A 26,584-nucleotide genomic window follows, 5' to 3' on the forward strand; every position below is an offset into this window, starting at 1 on the left:
ATGCGAGGATTCACCTTTTGCCTTCAATTATTCACCTGAACTGTATTTTTCCACATTTTAAAATTGGTGTACAAGTGGTTAGCATGTCTGTCTCACATTCAGGAAATTCTGGATTGAATCCCTCTTAAAAATTGGATGATAAATAACACGTGCTTTGAACCATTTCATTTAAAAACAAATGAACAAGAAAAAACACCAGATCTCTTGAATTTAAAAATAAATTAAAAACAAAAAACCACCAGGTCTACTTCAGTCTTCGTTTAATTTCATACTAAAAAATATTCCGAATTAATCATTCTTGTCGATGTAACGGTGGAAAATCCTCTAGCGACGTGATGACGTCACGGTCCGTCTGACAGCACTTCCGGGAGTGATGCTTGTTGTGGGAAATATGCACTGTGCGACTCGGCTGGGACTGGGACTGGGACTGGGACTGGGACTGGGCCCACGGTAACGGAACAAGGGCGAAAGAGACACCGTTCCCTTTTATGTGGAGATGTGACATCTTTCTTCAGGGGCCCGATAAGCCCAGGACCAGGACGAAAGGTGGAGGGCGGGGGAGGGACATTTGTCGGATTGCTGAGCCTCAGAACCGCCACCGCCAGACAGACAGACAGCACGGAGCTGTCGCGATGCGGTAGCTAAAACATGGACAGCAGAGTCAAGTAAGCCTTTAACATTTGTACCTAGCCAAATTGATGCATGCTTGGAGAACAAGAAGAAAAAGAGGAAATTCTAGCCGTTATTTGGATTTGAGAGGCACACCAGCTGGCTCGACAGCTTTTTGGGTCAGTCCGCTGCTCGTGTGTGTGCTTGTTAGCAGCTCTGCTAACCTTCTTAAAAGATATGACAACATGTGCCCAATGTCCGATCAGATATGCTCAAAGATATAACTGTATGTCTTTATGGAATGAGAATAGTATTCCGTTATTGGCTCTAGATCAGATAAGTAATACTGCACAACAAGGCATGATTAATCGATTACCTGAAATGGATTGTGAAATAATGTTCTGTTCCATTCATGACTCCCCTTCTTGTTTTCAGGGAGAACCCAGAGAGAACGTTTGATTTGATATTGCATGTGGCTTCTTCAGCAACTAAAAATGCGGGTAAGCTTTATTATTATTATTTTTTTTTTTTGTGGTCACTGATAATCTCCTTTCGCCATCTCTGACCTAATTTTATGTGTTTAAAACTTGCCTGACCCGATGACCCTAACAGGCTGTTCATCCTGTGCAGTGGAACTATTGTGTGTAAATATGATAGCTAGGAAGATTACTGAAAGCATTAATGTAATCGCTACTTTTATGATACACTTAACTCCTTTTAAAACATGTTAAAATACTTTGTGTGTGTGTGTGTGTGTGTGTATATATGTGTATATACTTTATAATTTCAGTGTCCCCTCGAGAAGTGAAAGCAAATGAAATGATTTGATTATCAAAAAGCATGGATTCGTTTAATAATCGATTATTGGTCGATTAATCGATTTATCATTGCACCTCTAATCACCTTACATTAAACCAGTGCTTCTCAATTATTTTCTGTTACGCCCCCCCCTAGCAAGAAGAAAACTAATCGCGCCCCCCCTCCCCACCGTGACTATCCTAACTTGTCTTGTAAGTCGTAAAATGTTGCACTGTCGCAAACGTGACAGAAGTAACAATGAGAGCGCCACTGCCCCCTGCTGTAGTAAACGCGCAATTACACTTTATTCTAGTACTGCCAAAAAAAAAGCCTGTTCCCCAGGGTCACACGCGCCCCCCCAGGAATAGCACCGCGCCCCCCAAGGGGGGCGCGCCCCACTATTTGAGAAGCACTGCATTAAACGAAATTAATGGCAGTCATGCACTTTTGAAAAAAAGGTAAGTGTTATGTTTTTTGTTTGTCATGCACCTTGAAAGAAAAGGTAAGTGAGTGTTTTGTTTTTTGATAAAAGTTTTTGTCTCATGAATGGCTTCGGTTGGGAAAAGTAACATTTTGCTCTTTAACCGTAGGGCTCGTATTATTGCGCAATTGTTGTCGTAATGTCGGCAGCATGTCCTTTATGCTTCTCTGTCGACGTCTTCCCGAAAGCAAGGTCAGCAGAAAGTCAGCCGAAGCTCAGCCGCAACGCTTCGGTTACATATTAGCGCTATGCGTTCTCTGTCTTTGCAACTGACCTTCCAGTCTGCACTCTGCTGTTGCGTCTGTAAGCTAGCCAGCCACCTTTCTCGTTGCACCCTGACCCTTGAAAAAAGTTTTTGAAAGATCATGCTTTGGTCAGCAAGTTGTATTAACCCTTGTGCTATTTACAGTGGGTCAAACATTCTGGCAGTCACCGCTGGGACAAACAGGCCTGGAAAGCCACTGCTGGCAGTTCTTCTCATCGTGAATATTAGAAATAAAATTGGCCATATTATATACAATAGCACATGAAGTCAAATATCCCACAAAGTTTTTTCTGTAGATTTGTGCAGCTGCCTGGTCAACTGAAAGTTGCCCTTGGATGTAGTTGTGATATTGGATTTTAAAGCAAACTCATAAAGCAGCAAGCAGCCTGCGCCGTAATAAGCCACTTCCTCCACATATGATTCAGGGTCAGCCTCATATCCGGACTCGTGCTCTCTCGAGCTCCATGTTTGCACACTCTGCGGGTCGTTCAGCTCAGTCGTTGGACTCAAGCTTGTGGAATCAGACGTGATTGCAAGCATACATCCCAAAAAGTCCCTATGGAGTGGTTTTAAAGCGCTTGGCCTATAAATCAATCGACTATTTCACGCGCGTGAACTAATTTTACCGATGTAAGACGACAAAGCGGCTGATCTTTGAAGCAAATGTATTTTTGTCGTACGTAGAAAGGGTTAAAGGTGTGAGTCATAACTAGAAAGGCTTTGGCCGGGATGTGAAACCACCCGCCTGTCGCTTACATCTTTGGCCGAAATCCGTCGCGTTGGTTTTACATGTTATTTCCTTTTTATTTCACCGAAGCAGACATGACTAGAACTAAAATAAAATTCGACTCATCTAAATACTTATGTGACTTCCTTTAGTTGTGAGTATATAAGTGAAACTGCAATTGAGTTCTTAAGTCGTCTCTATCAGGCATTTATTTAATTGGAGTTTGCGTTAAAACTATTTAACAGTGACAGGCCCGCCTGAGTCAATGGAAAGCTCACGTGGTTTTGCTGATGTTGCCGTTTTTTCCGTCCTCACCACATCCTGGTCTTGCAGGCCCTGAAACGAGATCCATGTGTGACACGGTCAGGTGTTTAGGTCAACTTCAAAAGGCACAAGGCTTGTTGTCCAATGAAAATCACACTTTTTTTTGTTTTAAGCTGGTCACTGTCTTCCTGTGTTAACTAGTCTTCACACCTTCTTTAATCAGCTCTCTGCCGGTGACATGTACGTGTTTGCGGGCAGGCGTGCAGTCACGTGGTTTTGTTTTCCTTTACTGTGTTCTAAGTTTTTTTTTTTTTTGCCTAACTTTAGTGATCCTAAAATAGTTCCTTAATCATTATAAAGATAAAAATAACCCAGTGAGTAATTCAATTGTTCAATCTAAGCATCCATCTATGACCTCCTCTTTGGTCTGGGACACAAACTTAAAGCTGGCTTATTATATCGTATCGTATTAAGTGCGACTGATCAATTTTCAGTTGATAACAGTGTCCTGTAAACATCTGGCAAATGTGAATCCGCTGTTTACACTGTGTAGGAGGGTCTCGTGAGACTTGTGGGGGTCTCTGATGTTACGCCAACAAGGCTTTTGTGCCTAATGATGCATGACCTTTACGATCCAATGTTTTTTTATTTTTTATTACTCTGTTCAAATAACAAATGTGCTCCCATGGAACACTTCTCACGGCCTCATTTGTTATCATTTCTGTCATTCAAATGGCAATATATGAATTGTGAATTTTGCAAAAATGTTTTTTTAGGATAATAAATTGATCGGATAGTACATCGATAAAAATAAAGCTCAATGCAACGGTGGAGTGAAACGTTTATGGACTTTGCTCTACCTTTCCAACTACGCATGTGTGAATGGATGACAGACACCCCCCCCTCCATGCAGGTCCACGGAGACTTGGCCTCCCTGTTCAATGCAAGCTCAGTTGTGCTTAGCTCGGTTGGCTCCGAGCTCCTTGGATGCTCAGCCTGTGAGTGAGTGTTGCCCGAGAGCGTGACTGGCATGCTAGCTACTAGCGGTTCTGGCTACATAAAGCCATATTGATGTGCTTCCAAGAGGCTGCCAAAGCTAGCAGATGATGCAAAAGCTGCCAAGGCAGTAGGTGGGGACAGATGCTACCTGTCCTCACCCGCTTCGCCCCCCCCCCCCCCCCCCCCAGCCAGATTGTTTCCAGTAACAAAGCAATAAACTTAAGAGATCAGCATATCAGTTTACAACTACATTCATGCTGCAATTACGGAGACAATTCATTCTTTCGAAAAACCCACAATAGAGCAGCACGCACGGCTCGTTATTATTCGTATGATTTGGTTTGCGTGACCCCAACCCCTCCCCATGTTCATTTGCAAAAAGAAAAACCATGAATGCACTTCGCCATCCAAAAACTGAATAGTAGTAAAAAGATATATACAGTACCGTTCAAAAGTTTGGGGTCGCAAAATTGTTTGGGTGACCCCAAACTTTTGAACGGTAGTGTATGTATTTATTTAGATCATTATTTATAGATTATATATATATATAATCTTCTGTGTAAAAAATCTTATAATATATATATGTATACTTATATTCATAGATTATATATAATCTTATACAAATATAATATTTAATTCATAATATTTTATTATAATAATATCTACACTACCGTTCAAAAGTTTGGGGTCAAACCAAACAATTTCGTGACCCCAAACTTTTGAACGGTTGTGTAGATGAAAAATGTATCTACTTATTTTGCGCATTCTTTAGGTACATGTTAAATATCGTAATAATGGTAATATTCAACACCCATATCACATATCGCTTGTTACTACAGTATTAAATGGACATCAAGAAATCATTTGCTTATTAAATTTCTTATGAAATATTTTAATGTCATTTTTACTTTACTTTAATGATGTTAAGTATTTGATTTGTATTATTGACTTGCACAAAATAGCGCTCAGACTGTTGTTTCTGAATAGGTTCTTCTGAAAATAATAGCCATAAATGACCCAAAAATAGATGTTCTAACATTCCCTCCTCTCGAAACACATCCAAGACATTCGAGAACTAAAAAGTACAGAGCAGACACTATTTGGCCTTTTATCCACATGATGTTTTAGTTTCACTTTGTCCAATTATGAAATGTCTCTTTTGTACAGCATCCCATGTGGTGCCAAGGTCTCCAAAGGGTCGCCTACTGTTCGCTAGTTCGATATCCGCCCGCTTGCTTCTTTGCTCTCGCCCCCTCAAGCAGAACTGTGATTTCCCCCCCCCCCCCCCTCCTTTCTTTTTTCACCTTTCGTATTCACGGCGCAAAACTCGTGTAGTAGAACTTTTAGAAAAGGTTGAACGTTGGCATTCTGCGAAATGTCAGAATTGGTCCGCGACCCAAAGCTCACTTATTCCAACAGCCGTGATTGGATCCCGGCGGCGGCGGCGGCGTGTTGCGTTCACGGCGCTCAAATCGGAGGCCGTCGGAGTACTAACAGATGTCATGGCAGCGAGGAGGGTGTTGATTGGTCATTAGAGAGGCCACACTCCTCTTCACTTTCCCTCTTGAGAAGACCCCTGGGTCTCACACGTTGTTTATCTCGCAACCCTTATGCCTTTCTACTTTGGCTCACCCATGTGACTTTACGAAATTAGCTCATTTACAGAAGATCAAGATGTCATGCAAGTCTTTGTTTCCTCTGGCGGCGAATGAGTTAACAAAATGGCCGTGATCGACTAATAAAATCCCAAACTTCTCTCTAAAGATGAATCAGTTTGTGAGCAAGGAACGTTTGCATCGTACACAAGCCCTCAACGTCAAACTGTACTGTCTGCCAAAACGTAAGACTGGATTTTGGCACGCCAGTGTATCGACATCTCCCCATGCTCTCCAGCATCACTTTTTTGTTCTTGTCTGGAGTCATTTGTAACTCCGAGTCAGAACCTGCTGCTCGCGGGCTTGGCTTCCAACTTGTCTTATTGAAAAAGATTAGAGTGCCTCGGTTTGTTTCTAATTACGTGGAGTGATTCTCCTATTTAACTATCAGGGCTTGTTTCTGTTTGTAAATGCTATTTATTTTGGTTATTATCTTTTTGACAACCCTCGTCACTGCCTTCACCTTTTCTGCTTATTTAATTTCTCTTGCTAAAGTGTCTTATTTTTTAAACTCCTTCTCGTGGTTAATTTGCCGACACAAACAAGGCACATAGTCTGTTTTCAAGTGTATCGCATGGCTTCTCTTTTGGTGCCATCTGACCTTGTGACATGCGGTACTTGGCGCACTCACTTGGAAAGCTCCAACCCCCTCTGGACAGCTTTGCTGTTTAGTGGCCAAAGCATGGTTGCACTGGGCCGGAATGAGAGCCTTTGGGTTTTGATGCTGTGGTTGCTATAGCAACTAGTTGCAGCATTGTCTATTTTTTCCATTTTTTAATCGTGTTTATAATAGCATCTAGATGAGGGAGGAAAAAACATGGAAATACTTCTAGGCACCCACTGCGGGCTATTTATAGACATTTCTTCTTCAGTGTGGAAAGAGTGTAAGGCCTGATCAATAATTTAAAATGGGATGATTTTTGATGACTGCAGAAGTGGTTCATTGCATCATCTTTCCAGACTGAACAGTTGTTTTTACTGGCTGCTGTTTGTGTGCGCTCATGCTAATAGACCTGAGTGAATCTATTCCCAAGTGACCATTCCTCACATTCTCTGGGTAGCTCTTGGGTTATTCATGTTAAAACGTGGAATCAATGAAGCAAAAGTGAAACGCGGACCCGACTGGAAGTTTAAGCTCTTCTTCACGCGGATGGATGTCAAGCGATGACTGTCGGGGATCGGGAATGTACGGAGCGTAGCAGATGGCGCTTGTTATGCAAACAAACATACAAATAATCAACAATTATTGGCTTGGTCCAATGCGTGTAATATCAAGATGGCTTAGTTTCACCCATAAATGAAATGGATTTATTAATTGGGATGCTATTCGTAATAAAAAATCGGTCCTCAAATATCTTTTGACTAAGCAGATATCCAATATATTTAAGCATATTAGAGAAGTGTTCTTCTCGGTATGGTTATTTTATATTTTGGGGGAAACGAGGTTTCTCTAAAATCTGTGTTTTGACCATTCCACACACTGTATTACCGTTTTTTTCCATGTATAATGCGCAAAATTTAACGAATTTATTGTCCTAAAATCTGGGGTGCGCATTATACATGGGTACATTTTTTATTATTTATTTTTATTTTTTTATTGCTGTCACAATGTGCCCTACACAAATCCGAAACATTTCTTCGCTATCGAGTTTGCTAGCGCATGCGCAGTGATACTGACCGGCAGAATAACATCCGGTTGTTCCCAAAGATATTTTTTCTGAAATAATTTTACGTTCACGGACTTAAGTAGGAGTCAAAATTTGGGTGCGTATTATACATGGGTACAGGCTTTTTTCCAGCATCAACATGCCATTTATAGGGTGCGTATTATACATGGGGGCGCATTATACATGGAAAAAAACGGTAAATTCCTTTACGGCCGCTGCGAGATAGCAAACGGAAGGACACTCACCAGCCGAATGTAGAGATCTCTTATTTTGACAATTTTGACAATAGAAATACAGAAACGTGTGAAATTTGGACCAGTGGAAAAATACATCATAGACTGTGAACGGCAACGCGTTTGGACCCTCTCCGAGCCGTTGCCTCGTAAAGTAACGCAAAGTGATCCGGAATACGTCGTCTCTTCCATCGGTAATTAAGAAAATCAACCTAGTTATTGACGTGATATGAGTACTGGTATCCTGACACCCAGACTCTTAATTTAGGCACCAAGACCAAAACCCAAGTCAAGCAGAACTAGTGGTACAAGCCTGCTGTCTGTGCTGTCATTTCAGCTTGTGTCTTCACTATTTCCATGTCAACAGCCATGCCTCCAGGCTACGTGTGTGTGTTCAAGGCTACAAAGACGTCGCCTCACAATTACCGTGAAGACGATGGCGTTTACACGCACGTCGGAAGGAAGCCCTGTTGGCCCTTAATTTGAGCTTTGGCCTATTTTTTCAAATATAGGTCAATGGGGATGCTTTTGTGAATGTCTTGGATCATTTCTCATTGGGAATCTTGCAATTTGTTTACAGACGGACAGACAGACAGTCTACGAGAGCGTGCCATGTGCACATTTACAAACACGTCAGTCATTGGATGAGCTCGGGTTACGCTCTGAACTGTAATCTGGGGATTGATTGCCAAATTTGGCTGTTTAGGTGTACCAGTTGTCGGCATATTGTTGAGGTTGGTTTCAGGATCTTAGAAATGATCAGTGTGGCTCATACATTCCTTTCCCCAGAAGTGTCAAACTCATTTTTGCTGCGGGCCACTTTTGGATTTATGGCATTCCAAAGAGGGCTGTTATGAAACCAAATGAATTTTTCGTGGTCTCATTGTATTATTAATGACATTGTGGGGGTTACTTGCAATGAATGAAACCCGCGAGGTAGTTTATTTGAATTTTGTTCATTGCAGTGTATAGTGCATGTTTTAACGTTTGCGATATGATTTTTGTCTGTGTGCTGATTTTTTAATCAGCATTTTTATTTGAATTGTTATTGATATGATATCAGTAATTGATCCAATTTTGGCTATCGGTGAGCCATGTTTGTGTGGTGCATTTTGCCCCAGCAGTCCTGCAGAACTTTGTGTTCCACTCTGTGCTTTTTAGCGGGTACAGATGTTTTGTCTTCCCCCTGTGGAGAGACTGGCTGAGTGACTTCAAGTTGGAATGCCTGACTGAGAGCTGTCTTTCTGTCAGCCTTTGCACGTGAACTTCAAATCACAGCTCAGCAGCAGCGTGCATGTCGCCGCCAAAGGCAAGGCTTTTCACTGTCATCAGCGCCATGCTGCTGCCTCTGGGTGCTGTGCCATATGACATTAACCGAGATCGATCCTCTCCGCACCTCAAGGAGCTGCCGCGCGACACCGTGTTTTTGTGTGATGCCGCAAAGAGTCAAAAGAAAGTCTCCCCGAAGCATCTGCCGCCGACTGGCAAATCACCTGATGGCTTCCCTTAAGTTTTTACGCGTCCCAAAACTTCCTTTTGTCACATGCCCCGAAAATAACATTTCCAACGCTCTGTCAAAACCGAGCCAAAAGGGAATCCGTCAAGGAATCACTGCTTGGACAAGAGAAAGGGTTTTAAAAATGATTAGGGTTGTTGTTTTTATGTTGTGAAAACCTGATGCTCAAGAGAAAAGATTTGGAATTAGCATCTCAGATTTAAATGAATAAATAATAGTAGTCATTTTTAGACCAAAGTTATCGACTTTGACTTCCAGCCAATAGCGCCTCTGCTGGTTGTAGCCAAGTGATGCAGTCCACTTTAACTCAGTTTATTTAAACGCTTGAAGCTTCAATTGACATGTACTCATTTTTATCAATCGTTAATCACTCCCATCTCTAATTTTGCAAATGAGAGCCGACGCCGATTTTCCTGGATCATTCCAGTTGACGGCTTCCATCTCGATTGTTCAAATCCGATTTTCAGTACTTCACATTTTTTCTGCCGGTCTTCACTGCGGTTGTTCTGATGTAGTCAGCGACTGTCTGGTGTCTTGCAATTTTTGCTGAATGTGTTTTTCTGCTCTTACTTTGGCTGCGTAAGGCTTGCCGTGGATAGCTGACTCGTGTAGCTTTTAATGTCTGTGATGTTCGCTCTTGAGATGGTAAAACAACTCAGTCCTCAGGCTGTCTTGATTCTCACTTTTTTTTTTTTTCTTTTCTCCGACAAGGCTTGCAGATTATTGCCTTGTGTCCATGTAAAATCCAAGACCTCCCCTCCCGGTGAGTGTGGAAGAGCCACACCTGATAACGGAACATAATGGCGCTTCGAAACAAGACTGTTCTCAAAGTCATCACACAGATTTTTACTCTTATTATTTTATATATTTTTATATATATTTTATATAATTGATTATTTTATTATTACAGATTTTTACTCTTATTATTTTATTATTATTATTTATAATAATTATTATTTACATTTTATATTATACAAAATGGCAGTGTGAGGCGGAATATGTGACTACATTAAGATGCGTTTGTATCTTTACCCGACATTATTTATGGACTTGGCATCATGAAGTCGCACTCACTCTGGATTTGTCTCGAGTTACAAAGCGGACCTGTCAAGCTCGGTCGATTTTACCAAGTAGCGTGACAGATCGCCGGCTACGTCCTCCTTAGCTAGCCAAACAAGATGCTGAGTACATGGTGTCACGCAGAGGCTCCGTTTGACGTCACGTATGGAAGGTGGCTGGAAATATCAGCGCTGATATGCGCTGGCTGTCACAAAGGTTGCGTCCATATGCTGTGCCAGTCATTCGTGAAGCCGTGAAATTGGGTTGCATCCCAACTAGCCCGGAGACAGTATCGCTTTCACTTCTCTGTCTCCGCATGGCTCCACTTCACCCCCTTTCCCTCCCTCTCTCCTCGCCGAAGCATTTTTTCCCTCACACGGCTGGGAAAATGAAACAAGTAATGTGGCATTATCAGGGTCACGTCATCTCAATGCAGCTCCGTCTTTCGTCTCCTTCCAGTGAGACTGAGGCTGAGGGGCTTGTTTATCTTTTCAGATGTACATGAAGAAGTGGATTAGAAAATCCCCCTGGCCACCATCTAGCGCATGTGAAGCTTGCCAGTTGTTGATTTTCTTTTTCTTCTTCTTTTTCCATCTGGAAAAGCACACGCAACCCTTAGATGTTGCAACCGCCATTTTGGTTGGTTTGAGTTGTAAATTGTTAGAAAAGAAAAAATCTGTTTTTAGGCTTGGATGAGATCCGTTTGGAAACTCGATTGTTTATGTTCTCCGTTCACCGATTCTCGATATAGTTCATTTGAATTGAATGAAGCTGGTTCACTTCCTTCCCTTGGTTTGTAATTGACCTAGTGTGACCAATCGGTTTTTAATAAACTTAAGGAGCATATCGTGTTTACTCGAAACCTCTGCCGACTAAATCGGCATGAAATGTAATGCCATTTACGGCGTGCAGGCCCGCTTGATTGGTAAAAGCCCCCTCCCCTTACAAAAAAAAAAAAAAAATCTCGTTAATGTCCGAGTGTGTTTTCTTTGGGCTGGCCTTTTGAAAGATGCCAGTTAATCTGCTTACTCCTTTAACCGCGAGCCGAGGAGTTGGGCCTCCTCCCAGCCGGAATAAGTCTACTGATCCAGAAGTAAAGCGATGACCACCGCAGTTATTCCTTCCTTGAGGTTGCCCCGCCCACCACCACGATCTTCTTTAGCCACCCTCTGAGGGAAGAAAGCTCCTTCTTCTGACAATGGCCATTTTTGGCCATATGTTGGCTTGACATCTTCATCAGGTTCACAGCAGGGTACCTTAGTTAACTTTCACTCCACTGCCTGATGGGATTTTCTCCCTCTGTTTCCCCAATCGGCCCGGGCTCAAAGTCTAGACGGCCTCTAGCGCCGGGCTCCCTCCGTCCACAATGGCCCGATTGTGGACGCCGAGCCAGCTCCGGCGGCACCGGCAGCTTCCTCCCGTCACGGCGTCGCGGCCGCTCGCTAAAACAACGCTTTTGTAGCGAGGCCATACCAATGAGTCCCTAATCCACTCCATACTGTGAAATAAGTCTCTCTCACAGATGAGAGCGCAAGCCAGACAAACGCAGTGAATGAAATCGCCGCCGAGGAGGTTAGAGTGCAGCAGTTTAACCCCTGGCCAAGAAAAAGGGAGCAGGGAGGGAGCCAGAGAAAGGAGGAACAAGGAGAGGCAGGCGCTACATCCCTTCATTTGCAGAGCAGAGAGGATGCCCATGGCTTTCACAGTCTCTCTTCTCAGCGGAGGAGCTGGTGTTCACCATATGGGATTTGGCCTCCCTTAACAAACAGGCCCCCTATTCACACGCAACACATATTCAGTCGTTTGTGGAGAAGAAGAAAAAAAAAGTGTTTTTATGCCTTCAGAGCATTGCATGGCCATAAGGGCTCCAAGTCTGTTTGATTCCCACAGTATAGAGAATTATCTTTCATCTATTCGGGGTTTTTCTCCTTTGCAATGGCCGGTGAGCCTGTGAGATGATTTTTCACACACAGGACATTTCCATGCAACCAAATAGCAACTTTTTTTGGGGGGGGGACTAAATGGCTTCAAGTTAAATACTTCAGTGGGTAGTGTGAGCTATCTGACACATGGCATCTTGCGCCAACTTTTTTTTTTTTTTTTCCCCAGCCAGCAGCGTTAGGAATGCCATTTCCTGCCAATAGCTCCATGCTTGGAAATCCCAAGAAGCAAAAATGTATGCCAAGATGAAGATGCCAAGAGTTTTCATTTTTAGCCTACTTGGACGTGCCAATACGCATAGAATTATGAAGACAATTGTCACAATGGGATATATTAAAAAAAAAAAATCTCCATGCATATATAACATCAGAATTTTTTTGTTTTTTAATTGGCCCACCTGAGTTAGCATTGGTGTCATCTGATCCATAGCTCATCTTTCCTCTCACATATTATTCGTTCCCAACACCCTTCACCTATTAACCCTCTCACTTTCCACCTTTGACATATGTCTTAAGGAGAGCAGAAGCATTGATTTTTTTTATTTTTTTTCCTGCACCAGAATTCCCAGCACCCCCCCCCCTCCCCCCTCCTCCAAGTAAACGTGCCAATGCTCAGGGGCCGCTCACACGTTGCCCACATGCTGACGACTGCTGGAGGTCAGCCATCCTTGAAGGCCCCAGGGATCAATGGACATGTTACCCGTACAGTAAATAATCATCCGTCTGACTGTAAACATGCATGTATGCGGCTGTTTACATGGACACTCGCGGCAGGGTCCAATGGTCATGCCACATATATTCTTAGGTGTGAATGTTGGAATCCACTTCTGGATAGGTGATTTGGAATCAATTCACACCCAACAGGTTTTTTTTTTTTTTTTTCTCTTCCCCTTGGTCATATTAGCAGCCAGCTTGTATAGCGCAGCCAACGGACTTCTTTGAAACAGTTTGCAGCTGCTCTCACCAAGAATAGTCAACAGAACTTTTTTTGGGAAGCCGAGCGCTCGTGCGGATGCAATTTTTTTTTGCCTCTTTTTCACAGCACCACACCAAACTGGAACGTTGCATTGTTTGATACAAGACCAAGAAAAACGAAGAAAAAAAAAAATAACCTACGATTTTTTTTTCCCCTCCGCTATCTATTAACTGAAAATTACAAACCCGATTTATGATCATGTGATTGGTTAACAAATCGGGCAGAAACGAACAATGATTTGAATAATCGTCGATTATTTTGTGGATAATCGGATTTCAAAAAAGGTTTAAATTTCCTTCCCTAAAGTTTCTCGTGTTTTCAATTTACCGCCAAGCTCATTGTCGCTGGAATAAATCACAACCATAGTCAACTTGTGATGTGTACATAAACTTGAGTTGTTATTAGATGACTTGGAAATGATTTTCCTCTTCTTCAACTCAAATGTGCACCATATTTATGCGTGCCTGGTAAAATATTGCACCTCCTTAATTATAGAGACTCATTTTATTTATTCAGATTTGAGGGTGTGCTTTGTGAGGATGAATTAACAGTTCCAGGATCTGTCATGGTGACATTTGTGTCCCCGGGCGGAGCAGCGGGGGGTCCTTTTCACCCCTGTAACCTTCAACTTCCACCCCCTTCAGGCCCCCTCTTGCGCCCGCTGCTCGCCCAGTAAGAGAGTGAGGGAATAATAGGAGGAGAAAGGAAGGTTAGGAAATGAGAAACAATAAGGAGGGCCGGAAATTAGCGACAGATCTGGATAAATATTTTTTTCAATCCAGTTGTCAGTTGACATTTACTTCGATGGGGTCATATTCATCATCATATGGGATGATTAGCAAATCAATTTGTTGCCTCTATCACTTCTGCCAAATTGGACGGGGGGGTCCAATTCTTAAATCAGACGTTTGTGTCTATTTTCGGACGGTCCACAGCTTGTGTCTCTTCAAGCTACTTGTGTCACATGGTGACCTAGGCGCCGTGGAAGCCGTGTTTAGCAAAGACCCCCGTGTTCAGGGATGACTGCTTCCTTTCACTCACTTTGGCTTTGAGCTTGGCTTTAGATGGGGAATTAGCCACATTGGGACCGATGCAAGCTTATTGCATACACACATGATGATGGCCGCAAGCTGTTGAAAATGAAAACTTCATTTCATGCAGTCATTTTTTTTGTTTTATCTGCTCGTCTTTGGAGCTGAAGTTTGACATATAAGTCTTCAAAGCACATTTTTATAAATCAAATCCCAGCTAATTAAAAGTTGCTGATTATTTCATAAATGTTTTTTTTTTTTTTTTATTAATCAAATATCAGAGTTTCAGTAGCTCGTTAAAAAAGATCAAATGACAAATGGCCAATTCTGTCTGATGGGTGTCCAGACATCTCCCTTTTCCAGCTAATAGCTTCACTATGAAAATCCAATTCATCCTCAATCATTGCTAAGATGTTTAAAAAAAAAAAAAATTATATACAACTCCATCGAATCAAACGTGCCATTTTATCATGATTCAAGTGAAGTCGGCCTGCGATGATCGGATTGTTTTTAAACGTTATCGTATCCGTACTGAGACTCCACATTTGCATATTTCCAGCTCGTGCAGCCTCGACACATTCACTGTTCTGCTGCCGTGTGAGCGTAAAAGGTGTGTGAGTGTGTGTGTGTGTGCGTGCACAGACCCAGGCAGCAGCAGCAGCAGCAGCAGCAGCTACCCCTTGCCCCCACCCATCTCATTAATATGTATGTCTTGTGAGGCAGCTAGCGAAGACGGTGTGTTTCTCACCCGCTGATTAATGCTGTCTGTCAATTACCTCTAGATCCAACCGTGCTGTGGAGCTTCCCCCAGGACTACACCGACCAGGTTGGATGGAACACACTCCGCTCCCTCTCTCTCTTTCTCTCTCTCTTCCCCAACTCCCCATCTTCTCTAATTCTCTCACTCCTGTTTTTCTGTTCACTCCCCCCCCATCACTCCTCCTCACGGTTCTTTCTCTCCCCCTCTCACTCTGTCTTCCCTCCTCTCCGTCTCGCCGTCTCATTGCATGTCTGTCGTCGGTAATGAAAAGCAGCGAGCGGCTCTTCAACAAGCGAGGAATGGCTAATTATCATGCAGCCGTGACAGGAATGCACACTTTTGTTTTCCGGGTTCTCGCTTTCATTGTTTCGCTCTGTCTGCTACATTTTTCACGACTGTCGCATTATTAGGTTAATTCCGTCGGCAAAGTAGCTCTTTCAGATGTGGCTTTTTGGACGCTTTGTTCCCCCCGAAACCAGTCAGGGTCGTGTCCTCTGGAGTTGAAGCGCAACACCTGAACATATTATTGCTGAGGTCACGTGGAAATGGGCGATTCTGAACTATTATGCCAAATAGATTTGGACAACCCAAATAGTCATGAATAAAGAATCATTTTACATTTGCAGATAATGATAGATAAAGCACAAACTTTGTACACTCAGGGTAGATGTGCAGGCTTGGCCAACAAACAAAATGAGAGATCCAACTTGATCAATACAATCAGATAAATAAACCAACCGATCCCTTCAGTTTCAACTGCTCTCTAATTTGGAATAAATAGGAAGTTAGCAAGCTTTATGCTAATTTTCTTTTGCCACGGGGAGTTGTACACAAAAACTCAACTATTTATGAAAAATGGAGTCAAACCTTTTTTGGGTTGATCAGTGCCATTCCAAATGAAAGTTAAAGTGCAACTTTATGCAAAAGTTTGAATGTAATATAAAATGAATCCTATCTATAGTGACGTCAATGTTCCTGGTGGGTTCCCCATCGCAAAGCTTGGTTGAAACCAAGAAAGACAACAAATCAACACAGTTTGAGTCTTGACATGTGTCCGGACGTCATCCCCCTTTTTTTTTTTTTTCCGTCTCTTTTACTTCGCTCCCACCCACGGCAACCTCCCTTCTCTTTCATTCTGTTGTGGACCAGATCGTTTGTGTGGATAAGATGGCCCTTAAGATGGCTAGTTAGCGTGCTGTGTACAGAGGGATTGGCCCTTTCCCCTGTATACATAAAAACTGTATTCACTGGCCTCATTACCAGGATTAAGGCTCTTTTTCCTCCTTTGTGGGCCCGGAGGCTGGAGTCCTCCAGAGCCAGACTCGGGTCTCTTTCTGTGGCCGCCCGTGCTGGCCAGCATATGGCAGCAGCAGCCAACAGTCTCTGCGCTCTGAGCTCTGAGCTCAGAGCAAGGCCTCCTTTTGTTTTGCCCGTTATTGTTGCTCAGCGTAATGACATTTGTAGGCCGTAGGATCGGGGTGGAGGGGTTAGTCTACCCCAGGGGAGAAATCCAAGGAAGGAAGGAAGGAGGGGCACAGGCAAAGACATGCAGACAGACAGGAGTGTGGATTATGGAAATATGAATTGATTTTTTTTTTCTCTTCTGTAGTAGAATAGAAAGCTCAAAGGAGAACAGACTGCAGGCTGGCTGGCACTCTGGGGTGTGCTGGGGAAACCTGACGTGAGAGGCGCTTGCTCCCTCTTTTGCTTGCTCGCCGCCCTTTTTTTTTTTCCCCTCTCTTCCCCTTCTGCTCTCCTTTTCCTCCCCGAGCTCCCAAGTCTCTTGATGTCTTGGTCATCTGCAGATGCGACAGGAATGAGAGGATGTGAGAAGGAAAAAGAAGGAAATGCGGCTTCAAAATATTCCCCCCAAAAACGAAGCAGACAGATGGAAATCCATCCGCTCGCTCTCAGATGTCATCCCAAAGTTGTGCGGGGAGAAAAAAAAATAAAAAATCTGCAGACTGAACATGCACTTGCAGTCAAAGAAGCGCACAAACAGGAAAGTTAATTATAGCTTGCCACAGTGGAGCGTGACTTGACTCGACGGCCCACTTGTCAATTCAGAATGACTAATAACGCTAACTGCTTACCAGCTAGCTAATAGGGCGACAAGTAACTCCATCGCTACAATGGGAGTTTGAAAGGGTGAGAGACAAAAGGTCCCCCCAAGGCCGAGACCTCGGCGTAACACTGTATTGCCGAAAAATGGTTCAAATATTTTAAAAGGATTGCAAGAAATATCTTTTTTTTTTTTTTTAAGTGAAGACAATTTGTAGCCGATGCACAATTTGTCTTTGCGGGCCACATAAAATGATGTGGCGGGCCATATCTGGCCCCCGGGCCTTGGGTTTGACACCTCTGGTTGATAGGGAATATGTCCCATTACTGTATTTTTTTTTGTATGATGGTACATTAGAGAGCTGAACATCAAATTTCAACCATAAAAATGTATCATAAAGCGACCAATACATTTCCTTCGTCACGTTTCGACACGATGAGCTCAAGACGACGACTCCTAATTTCCGAAGCGTACCTCGCGCATTGTGAAACTTTAAACGGCATGTTCCCAGAGCAAAATGGCGATTGAGCTTTGAGTTTCACACGGTGTCATCAGCAGGTTGCGAGAATAATCACACAAAAGAATACACGTGGCGTGGGCGGCACTTAACTCTTCTGCTACGTTCATGGATCAACTCCATGTTGTGAATTTGGCTGTTCGGCTCCTTGTTACTGGGAAGAAGAAGAAGGAGAAAAAAAAAAAGCAAAGTTCTGAATTGAAGCGTTGGGCATCTGTTTTTCCAAAATGTATCATCGGATAAATGAAGTAAAGTGTATTTTCCCCGAAAGCCGACAAAATGTATCGAGTTGAATTCCAGTGTGCTTTCTTTCCATTTGGAATCTGAACTGAATATTATTATTATTATATTAGCTCCAAAGAGCTGTCACAATCAGCCAAGCGAGGAACCTATGGCAGAAAAATCAAACCCCAAGAAGAAATATGAAGAGAAATTTTACCCTCTTTGTCTAGGCTAAACAAAAGTGTGTATCTGCATGAATTTGTGTTCTTGTATGATGTCAGTGTGTCTGTCACCGGGTTTGGTCTTTCCCCTTCACTGCACCCTGACAGCAGTGTCAAACAAGGCCTGATATGATCTGTGTAAGCCTTTGAGAATATATGTGTGTATGTGTCTGGGTTGATCAGCTTTTTATTCTTCTTTCTAACCCTTATCACCCCCAGATCCCCAGGGTGGTCCAGGGTCTTGACTAATGGACAGTCTTGCCCCACTAAGTTGGCCTTTGGCGCCGGCACTGAGCTGGATGCCTAACTAGGACCCCTTGTTGCTCATGGGTCCTGATATCGCTGACCTCTGGGCTTGCTTCTTGGGAGATGAACCACGGTCTAGGAGTATAGAAGGAATACGTCTGTCCTTGCCATATCATTTGCAGTGTCCAGTGACTGGAAAGGCGAAGAAGTGAAATTCCATTTAGACCATAGGTGTCAAACCTCAGGCCAGATCCGGCCCGCCGTGTCATTTTATAGTACCATATTTTCCGCACGATAAGGCGCACCTAAAAACCTCCAATTTTCTCAAAAGCCGACAGTGCGCCTTATAATCGGGTGCGCCTTATATATGGACCAATATTGAGCCACTACAGCAGGCGTGTCCAAAGTCCGGCCTGCGGGCCAAATCTTCTATATGGACAAAGTTTTCAAATGGGCCCATTCATTGAAGGTGCGCCTTATAATCCGGTGCGCCTTATAGTGCGGAAAATACGGTAATTTGAACAATAATTGAAGAAAATATTCTTTCAGAGTTCAAAACTAGTCATCCATCCTTTTGTTGTGTATTAAGGAATGAATTCAACTTGAAAACTTCCTCAAGACTTGCTCGAGTTTGGCCAACGGAGACATTGGCCATGTGTCCATCTGACGCCATGTGTTACGGGCAGACCCACATCAGGGTCCATACAGTGGAGCAAAGCCCAGTGGGAGCTAAAAGCTTAAAGAAGGAAATTCTCCCCCGGCCGCTTTGTGCGTGTCCACACACACACATATAACTGCCCCCCCCCCCCCCCCCCAGCTTCTCCTGGCACTTCATTAATGAAGCCCACGCTTGTATGTTTGGGCATATGCAGTGCTCTTGGCCCAACACTTGCAAGTGCGCGTGCACGCCAGTGTGTTAGGGAGTGAGACATCTCCCCCTATCATTTGGTAATATATTCCGGAGAAGATCTCGGCACAGTCTGAGCCCATCTGTGATGCGTATAAAGGACATCAGCAGGACAGGGTATTAGCGCTGGAATAATGCACACTGTAGTGGATGTTGTATATTTATTCTCTAAGCTGCTTGCCCCCTTCAGATTCAATTTTCAGATTCTTCTTTTTCATTTGATGAAATGATTGCAAACAAACGTCATGGTAGCCCTAATATTTTGAAACGATTTGACGATTCGGTACAACGAGGTATTCCAGAAATAATAATAAGTAAGGATTTGAAATGGATTGTGCAGCCATAGGTCTCCCTATAGGACGCACACACGTGTTGGCAAAGTGTTTGAAGAGGCCCGAAGATCAATCTGCCACCTTCAACGCCTCCCAAATAAGGAGGTGGCATCATGGGATGTTGTTAAGCAAAACAACTTTAGTCACCAGAGGGGTCACTGATGGAGGGATTTCATCAATTCGAGGAAGACAAAACGCCCTCTTCCTCCCAGAGCAGAGCGGCTTGGTCGGAATGAGGCAGAATGTGAAAATGTAACACCCCCGCCTCGTGTCAATTTGAAAGTGCACCGCGTCGGCTCATTCTCGTGCACCCCTCCATCTTCCTTTCTCCCCCCCCCAGCTCAAGCAGCTCTGTTGCTTTGGTCCAGCTCCGAAGGCCGTTCTTATTACCGGCACATAGTGCGGGTCAGAATGGCAAGCCGGCAGCATAATATTAAAGCCTAATGAAAGGAATCTCTGCAGGGTCTGCGGTCTGCAGCGGCCAGTGGAGCCTGTGCCTCTTTGCCCATTGTTCTTCTTCTTTTCCTTTTATTCCTCATTCTCTGCTATATCCACTGTCTGCGTCTGCCATTGTTTGCCTTTGTTTTGTTACGTCTATTTTTTTTTTTTTTAAATCAGACTCTGAGAAAATGTGGGTACAGTATAAACCGGCGTGCAAATACAAGGGCGGGGGGCGGGGGGTCTTCGATGTACGACGGAGTCATCGGAATCCGCAGCTAAATTGTGCTCATGTGTTCATTAAGTTTTATTTGCAGTGAAAAGTATGAAAAAGATGAATTTCGACCTTTTTTTTTGGGCACCGGCTGTGTTTCAGTTCAGTTTTCGGAATCTTTTATTCATTTTTTTATATTAAGATAAAAGGGAAAGTTTGCAATCATTTTAGGGATGCGTACCTACTATAGAATATTGCGATATATCGTTATCCGGATATAAAGTTCTGCCTATATTGCACATCACTCGTGTGAATGTGTTCTCCTTTTTTGGTAACTTTGTTTTCATCTTTCTTTTCCCAACGTAGTTTTCACTGTATCAGCCTCAGCCATCAAGATTTCATGCCATCATACATTTTAGCTCTGCATTATTTATTTTTTGCACTCTTTCTAAAACCAAAAATCTCAGCTGTCCTTGTGCCTTTACACATTGCAAATGAATGCATATCCATGCAAATTCTTAAATAAGAGAAGGCTGAGAATTTGAATATTTTGCTTAAAGCTGCACCCAGGTCGACCCTACCATTCGGCATTTGAAAGCAGAGTGTCTTTTTGAATACTGAGCCGCTCTCTCTCTCTCTCTCTCTTTGTCATGTTAGCCAGAGGGGCTGCATGAGCCGACCGGCACCGGCAGGATGGGCAGGCATCGGATGGGTAGCTGCGCGCAGACAGACTAATTGGGAAGAGGAGGGGGTCCAAGGGGGACACCGGGTGAGGGAAAAGGGGGGGGCGGGGGGTTAAGACGACAACCTCGACTTAGGTGGGAGCTGGACTTGGACAGGGACTGAGAAATAAATAGGGAGAGAGCACTTCAAGACATAGGTGTCAAACCCAAGACCCGGGGGCCCGCCACATTATTTTACGTGGCCCACAAAGACAAATTTCATTTTGTCATTACTAAAATGACAAATTTTGAAAATAGAGATCTTGCTAGCAATGCTATTTGAACAGTTTTTACTAGCCTCTGATTTCAAAACTAGTTTGTTGGGTAGCCTATACTGTATGTACGTCTATTTTTAGCCTATTAATAACGTTTGTAAATGTTTCCATACTTCTCCTTTCCTGCTTGAATCCAAGTTCTTTGTCGAGGACCCTGGAGGCCAAGCTGCCCCTGAACTAGGTTGAAGCCACGTCGGGCAGCCGGCTAGATTGATCTGGCTGCGCTAGCCAGGGGAATATAAAGCAGGGCAGAGGCTTAAAGTCTGAGTCCCCCAAGGGAGGAGTCCTTGGTGCACGGGGAGAGGGGCATGAACCGAGTTCCTTCCACTTCCCTCCCTCGGCCGCTGGATCCGCACACGGAATAACTTTCCGTCACTTCTGCTCTTTTCTTATGCCATTCACTTTGTCGCTTCCCTCGTCTTTAAAAGCACAACGTGAAAGTTGCTCATGATGTTGGCACCCAAAATGAAGGTGACTCTTTAGTGGACTACAGTTTAAGCTTGAAACAAATTTTATTGCCGAGCAGTTTGGCTAATCATGGACTTCATTTGAGGAGCACTCCTCCCAGAGTTGTTTTTGAATCCCTTTTAATTGAACCAACCACAGTCCCTGCTAGAATAATATGCGTTGGGTAAGTTAGACCTAAGAGAAATAAGGCGCCTTTCCTTTTGCTGAAATGTTGTCCCTGTTGTATCATGTGATGTTCTGCAGGAGCATGATGCAAAGCGGCACAGGGCTGCTGCTGCTGCGGCTGTTGTAGCGATAGCAGGATGCTCCACCGGGGGAAGCCAAAGCATTCTGTTTGGCTGAGTGATAGCCCTGTCTCCACTCACCATAAACAAGACACGCAAGCAAGCGTCTGCCAACCTAGCGGCGCCTTCCTCCCGTTGTGCCCCCGCCGCCGCCAGCCACCCTCCTTGCGAATCTACAAATATATTATCTGACTCTTTTTCTATTATCTTGGGAAAATGGCAAACAGGGGGGTAAGCTAGCTATATGTGTGGGAGTGCCCCAAAAAAAACCTTGGGTACTTTCACCTTGGAACATCAGACGACTAAGGATGGATTTATTCGCTCGTGACATTGCCGTGCCCAAAGTGCATGTCACAAAAGAAAATGGGTGGCGACGTTGGCGTCGCAGCTACGATTGCTCCCTGCATCCCTGAGAAATGATCAAGTGTGACTTGATTGTTACTCATCGATAAAATGCTCGGTTAGATTCACCGATTTTAAAAACAGCCCATTGTAGCGCCGCAACTTTGGCCATGTTTTTGGATTTCCCTCCATCATGCTCAACTAAAGAGCAAAACAAGGCCACACGGAGAACGTGATTATTTTTTTCCCCCCCCCATCATCCCGATGATTGACAAATTTCCGCTCATTCCACGTCATTCGCTCAAATGAAAATCGAAATAGATTGAATTCTTGAATAGGGCGGATAGAAAAGAAGTCTTCATTGTAAGATCTTTCTCACAGATGGAAGCTGCCACTTTGTGTAAATGTCTCCACAATATATATGATGCCACTGTACCTGACGATGGCGATATTATCCGTTACGTAGCCCTTAGAAATATATATATAGCACACATCTGCCGTTTCAATGTCACATTCCTCACACGCGCACGTTCCCGACGGTCCCGTACGAGATCAGAGTCTCGGCAAGTCCCTGGACTGTCACTCAATCGCAGATACCTGATGTGGGCGGGGCCGGCGGCCGCAGCTCTCAAATCTGGCAAGTCAAATGTTTTTATTTGCAGGCAAAGCAAAGTCCCAGTGTGTGTGTTTGGCTTTGCGTAGCATATGCGGTGCGCCAAGGAGGGCTCGCCGGAACATATTGCCGCTTGTACATAGTGGTTAATAATAGTAGCAAACGCACACAGGCATGGCAGCTCTGATGTGTGTGACAGTTTTACAGCCGCACACACACACACGCCCACGCACACAGACCTCCTCCGCCACCCGGCTCTGTGTCTTTGTTGACTTCTCAATTCTATCAGAAATTCTGGAAAAACAGCGACTTCCCGGCGACCTCACCTCACCCCTCCCCTCCCTTCTCATTTTTTTTAGGCACGTATGGAGGCGAGCGTTGCCATCCCCACAACAGAACAGTGATACAAATGTACATGCTTACCCCCCCCCCCCCATCCGTGAAAGCAAAGTCCTTGAAGCAGGCAGGAATTCACGCAGATCATACACTCAAATGCATCCCCCCCCCAGCCCCCCCTTCTGTCATGGCTCATTGTTGCTTTTGCTTGTTTGTCTGCGACAATGCTCGTGTTGTACTGCGGTGGCAGCTTTATGGTTTGTTAAAGGGGGGGGGGGGGGATCAGTGACTGCTCCCCATGGCGAGGTCTTAGCAACAGTGTGCAGCAGAAGCAGCAGCAGACGCCCGACTTGCGGGCTGGCAGACGGATGGAGTGAAGGATGGCAGCTCGGACGTCAAGAACCCGTCACAAACAAACAACAAAAAAAAAGCCAGCTAGTCCTTGGACTTAGTGGCCAGCTTGGCAGACGAGGCAAGGCCCGAGCATCGCTAGACGGTGACCGGGATTAGTTTGTGGGCTTGGCGGGAGCTAAAAGAGAGGCAGAGCCCACCGCCGTGCACCTTTATTGGAGCCAGGAGAGTTTAGAGCGAGGGCCAGGCAGGCAGGGAGACAGACACACAAGCGTGTGGACCCGGTGCTGGACGGACGGACGGCTGTTGCGGTGCGGCTCGCCCATATGGCGCCGTGCTCTGTTCCTGCTCCCTGTCTAAATCCGTATGCCGCCAGAAAAGGTGCCCCCCTCCCTCCCTCCCTCTTACTTGAAGAGACCTTCCCTTCCTGCCCCTCCTGCCTCGCCACAAGGGAGGTGTTGGGAGGTAAAGCCCCGAAGGCTTGTACCCCCCCCCCCCCCCCCCCCCCCCTTTTACCTCTTAACCCCTCTGAGCTGCTTAGCCCATTGTCGCTCCAATCTGCCACCGCCGTGGCTTGGGCCCAGTGTTCCCTCTCTTTCTCTCTTTCTCTCCCTTCATCCTTTCATCTCCCTCTGGCATCCCATAATCGATGAACTTATTAAGTGCTAATTATTCACGCTGCGGACTGAGGGATCCCTGCCTGTCTGCGGAGAAAAGGGACCATTAGCACTTTGTTCAGCCACGTGACGTCGTTGATACGGCCCATTCGTTTGGATTAGCGGCGTTTAAGAGACACTCGTCAGATTGTTATCAGAAGCCATTAACATTAATCCTCATTTTGCTTAGCCACTCCGGCGTGCCCGAGAGAGAGATTTATCGTGAAATGAAATGCCGTTATTTGTGTTGTCTTTGTGAGATGCGTTTCTCTAAACTGCGCGTCTTGTTTCCATCTCTCAGGAGGTGCTTCAGACGATACCAAAGTTCTGCTTTCCCTTTGACATGGAAAGGTATGATTCCCCTCTCTCTCTCTCTCGCTCTCTCTCTCTTCCGCTTCTCTTTTCTCCCACCACATCTCAATTTTTACACCCACAATTTACCTTACGATGACTTGCACAAAGATCCAGTACAAGAGTCGAAATATATCCCAGCAAGCATATTAAGGAAAACCAAAGGAAACCAAATCAACCTATTGTCATTGTTATTTTCCGAGTGTCACAATATAATATCGGTAAGTATCACTTGACTCGCATTCGAAAATGAAGGAACAGAAAAGCTGAGCTTACACACCAAATGTAACTGCTTTTATAATTGCCAAAAAGTGATCCTTTATAGGCCGTCTGGCCTTTTTCTGGCCAGCTTCTCACCTCTAGGCAGTGGGGTTTTCATTTTTTGGCTTGGGAAAGGGCCATGATATAATTCCCATTACAGAGTGAGAGACTGTGACTCTTTTTCCCACTGAAGCTGAGATGCTGCCATCTAGTGGTACCTTTTTTTTTGTGCTCTCTCAAGAAGCCATCCATCCAGAAGCCACTAATTGACTTTCAATTTTGTAAAAAGAACGACTTCAATTTCTTTCTTTTGTCTGCACGATATTGTTCCTCGTGTGATCTTTTAGAGTGTCCCAGAGTCACGTTGGACAGAACTTCACCTTTGTGCTGACGGATATCGACGGGAAGCAGAGGTTCGGGTTCTGTCGTCTCACTCAAGCTTGCAAAGTCTGCATTTGTCTTCTCAGGTAACGCACGCGCACACACATGAACAAGTAGTATTCATTAATGTACTGTATGTAAAAATAAATAAATAATGGAAATGAGTCAAATAGCACATTGTTAAATCTGTCTCAGGTGCTCGTCACCATTTTCCCAAAAAAGTCAACGTGCAGAAATATCATTTGCTTCGTCGTTAATGCAAATATGTATGTTTGATTTCTTTCAAGTACACTTCAAATATGCAAAAGTCTAGAAAGCATGACTTGAAATAGGCCATGGATGTTTTTTTTTTTTTCTCCTCCATTAATTCCGCACCAGATTAATAAAAAAGAAAATCTTAGAAGTAAGCACATATTTATGAGACGGTTTCAGTGTTCACACTGAGCCCAACTTTGCCAAATCAAGCAGTTTAAATTCTCATCTGCCCACACATATAGCTTAGTGTGATTTCGCCACAATTATTCCAAAGTTTTTTGATATTCCAAAGGTAGATTGATTTGTCTTAGCGCACCAGACATAAAGGAGAACATCAAACCCGATCAAACGGCACTTTTTTTGCATAATTACAACCCAACAAAGGCTATTATCATTTAATTCCCACCTAATTGCATGTTGACACAGTGTTTACTCCCCCCCCCCCCCCAGATGTAATTACCCCACCATTACAAAGAAAAGAGTCTTTTGCTACAAATCTCAGTGGAAATGTGTGTGCACTTTAGAAGAAACTGGAATGGGAAAAAAAAAAAAAAACATTTTTAACGTGAGCATGGAGCAGTTATAACAGTTTAATGGCCAACACAGCACAACGCCTGTGTGTGTGTGTGTGTTTGGTGGACAGTTATATTGGTTTGTTGCTGCTCTGAAGAACAGTGTCCAGCCCCCCCCCCCCCCCCCCCCACCACCACACACACACACACACAGCCCCCACGTCTTCTCTCTCTCTGTGTCTCTCTCTCGCTCCTCGTTATTCGGCTACTGCCAGTGTGCGACAGCAAAGGCGCTCTCGGTCCATCCATAATTATGCATGAAGCTTTGCTGCCAATTAGCAAAGGCTCCCCTGTCCGTCCGTCCCGTCCCTCTCGCTGAGTTAGACATGCTAATTCGTTTGACATATGATGTATAAAATTCATTATGCATTCTGAGGACTTTGTGGCTTGCTTCATTTTTTTTTTTGAACAGAATTGTGCATAGAACGCTTATTTTTTTTTATTTTTGTTGGTTTGCGTCATTTATTTTAAATTGAAAAATAGACTTTTTAAGGAAAATTGGGAACTAAAGTTTCCCTCCAATGCAAAGTGGCAAATATTTTGTGTTTTCTTTAAATCGCTTTATTTCCCAGAAGTGA

The 26,584-nt window shown here is 44.1% G+C and overlaps 1 protein-coding gene across 5 annotated transcripts in view; it reads left to right on the forward strand.

Annotated features, from left to right (window-relative positions):
* The first annotated feature begins 358 nt into the window (after window positions 1-358).
* Window positions 359-26,584, forward strand: part of dennd1b (DENN/MADD domain containing 1B) — a 66,652-nt gene continuing 40,426 nt past the window's right edge. For 2 of the 5 annotated variants that reach the window (XM_061297304.1, XM_061297306.1), the window contains exons 1-4: window positions 14,544-14,925; window positions 15,003-15,046; window positions 24,488-24,537; window positions 25,146-25,265. In XM_061297304.1, coding sequence (XP_061153288.1) covers window positions 14,691-14,925; window positions 15,003-15,046; window positions 24,488-24,537; window positions 25,146-25,265 — 449 coding nt within the window. In that variant the 5' untranslated portion in view covers window positions 14,544-14,690. Of the gene's footprint in view, window positions 666-1,044; window positions 1,110-14,543; window positions 14,926-15,002; window positions 15,047-24,487; window positions 24,538-25,143; window positions 25,266-26,584 lie in introns of those variants that run through there. The other 3 variants (XM_061297308.1, XM_061297305.1, XM_061297309.1) reach the window with 3 other exon arrangements.

Source organism: Syngnathus typhle, linkage group LG14 (assembly GCF_033458585.1).
Source record: "Syngnathus typhle isolate RoL2023-S1 ecotype Sweden linkage group LG14, RoL_Styp_1.0, whole genome shotgun sequence".
In the NCBI taxonomy this organism is placed as follows: Eukaryota; Metazoa; Chordata; class Actinopteri; order Syngnathiformes; family Syngnathidae; genus Syngnathus; species Syngnathus typhle.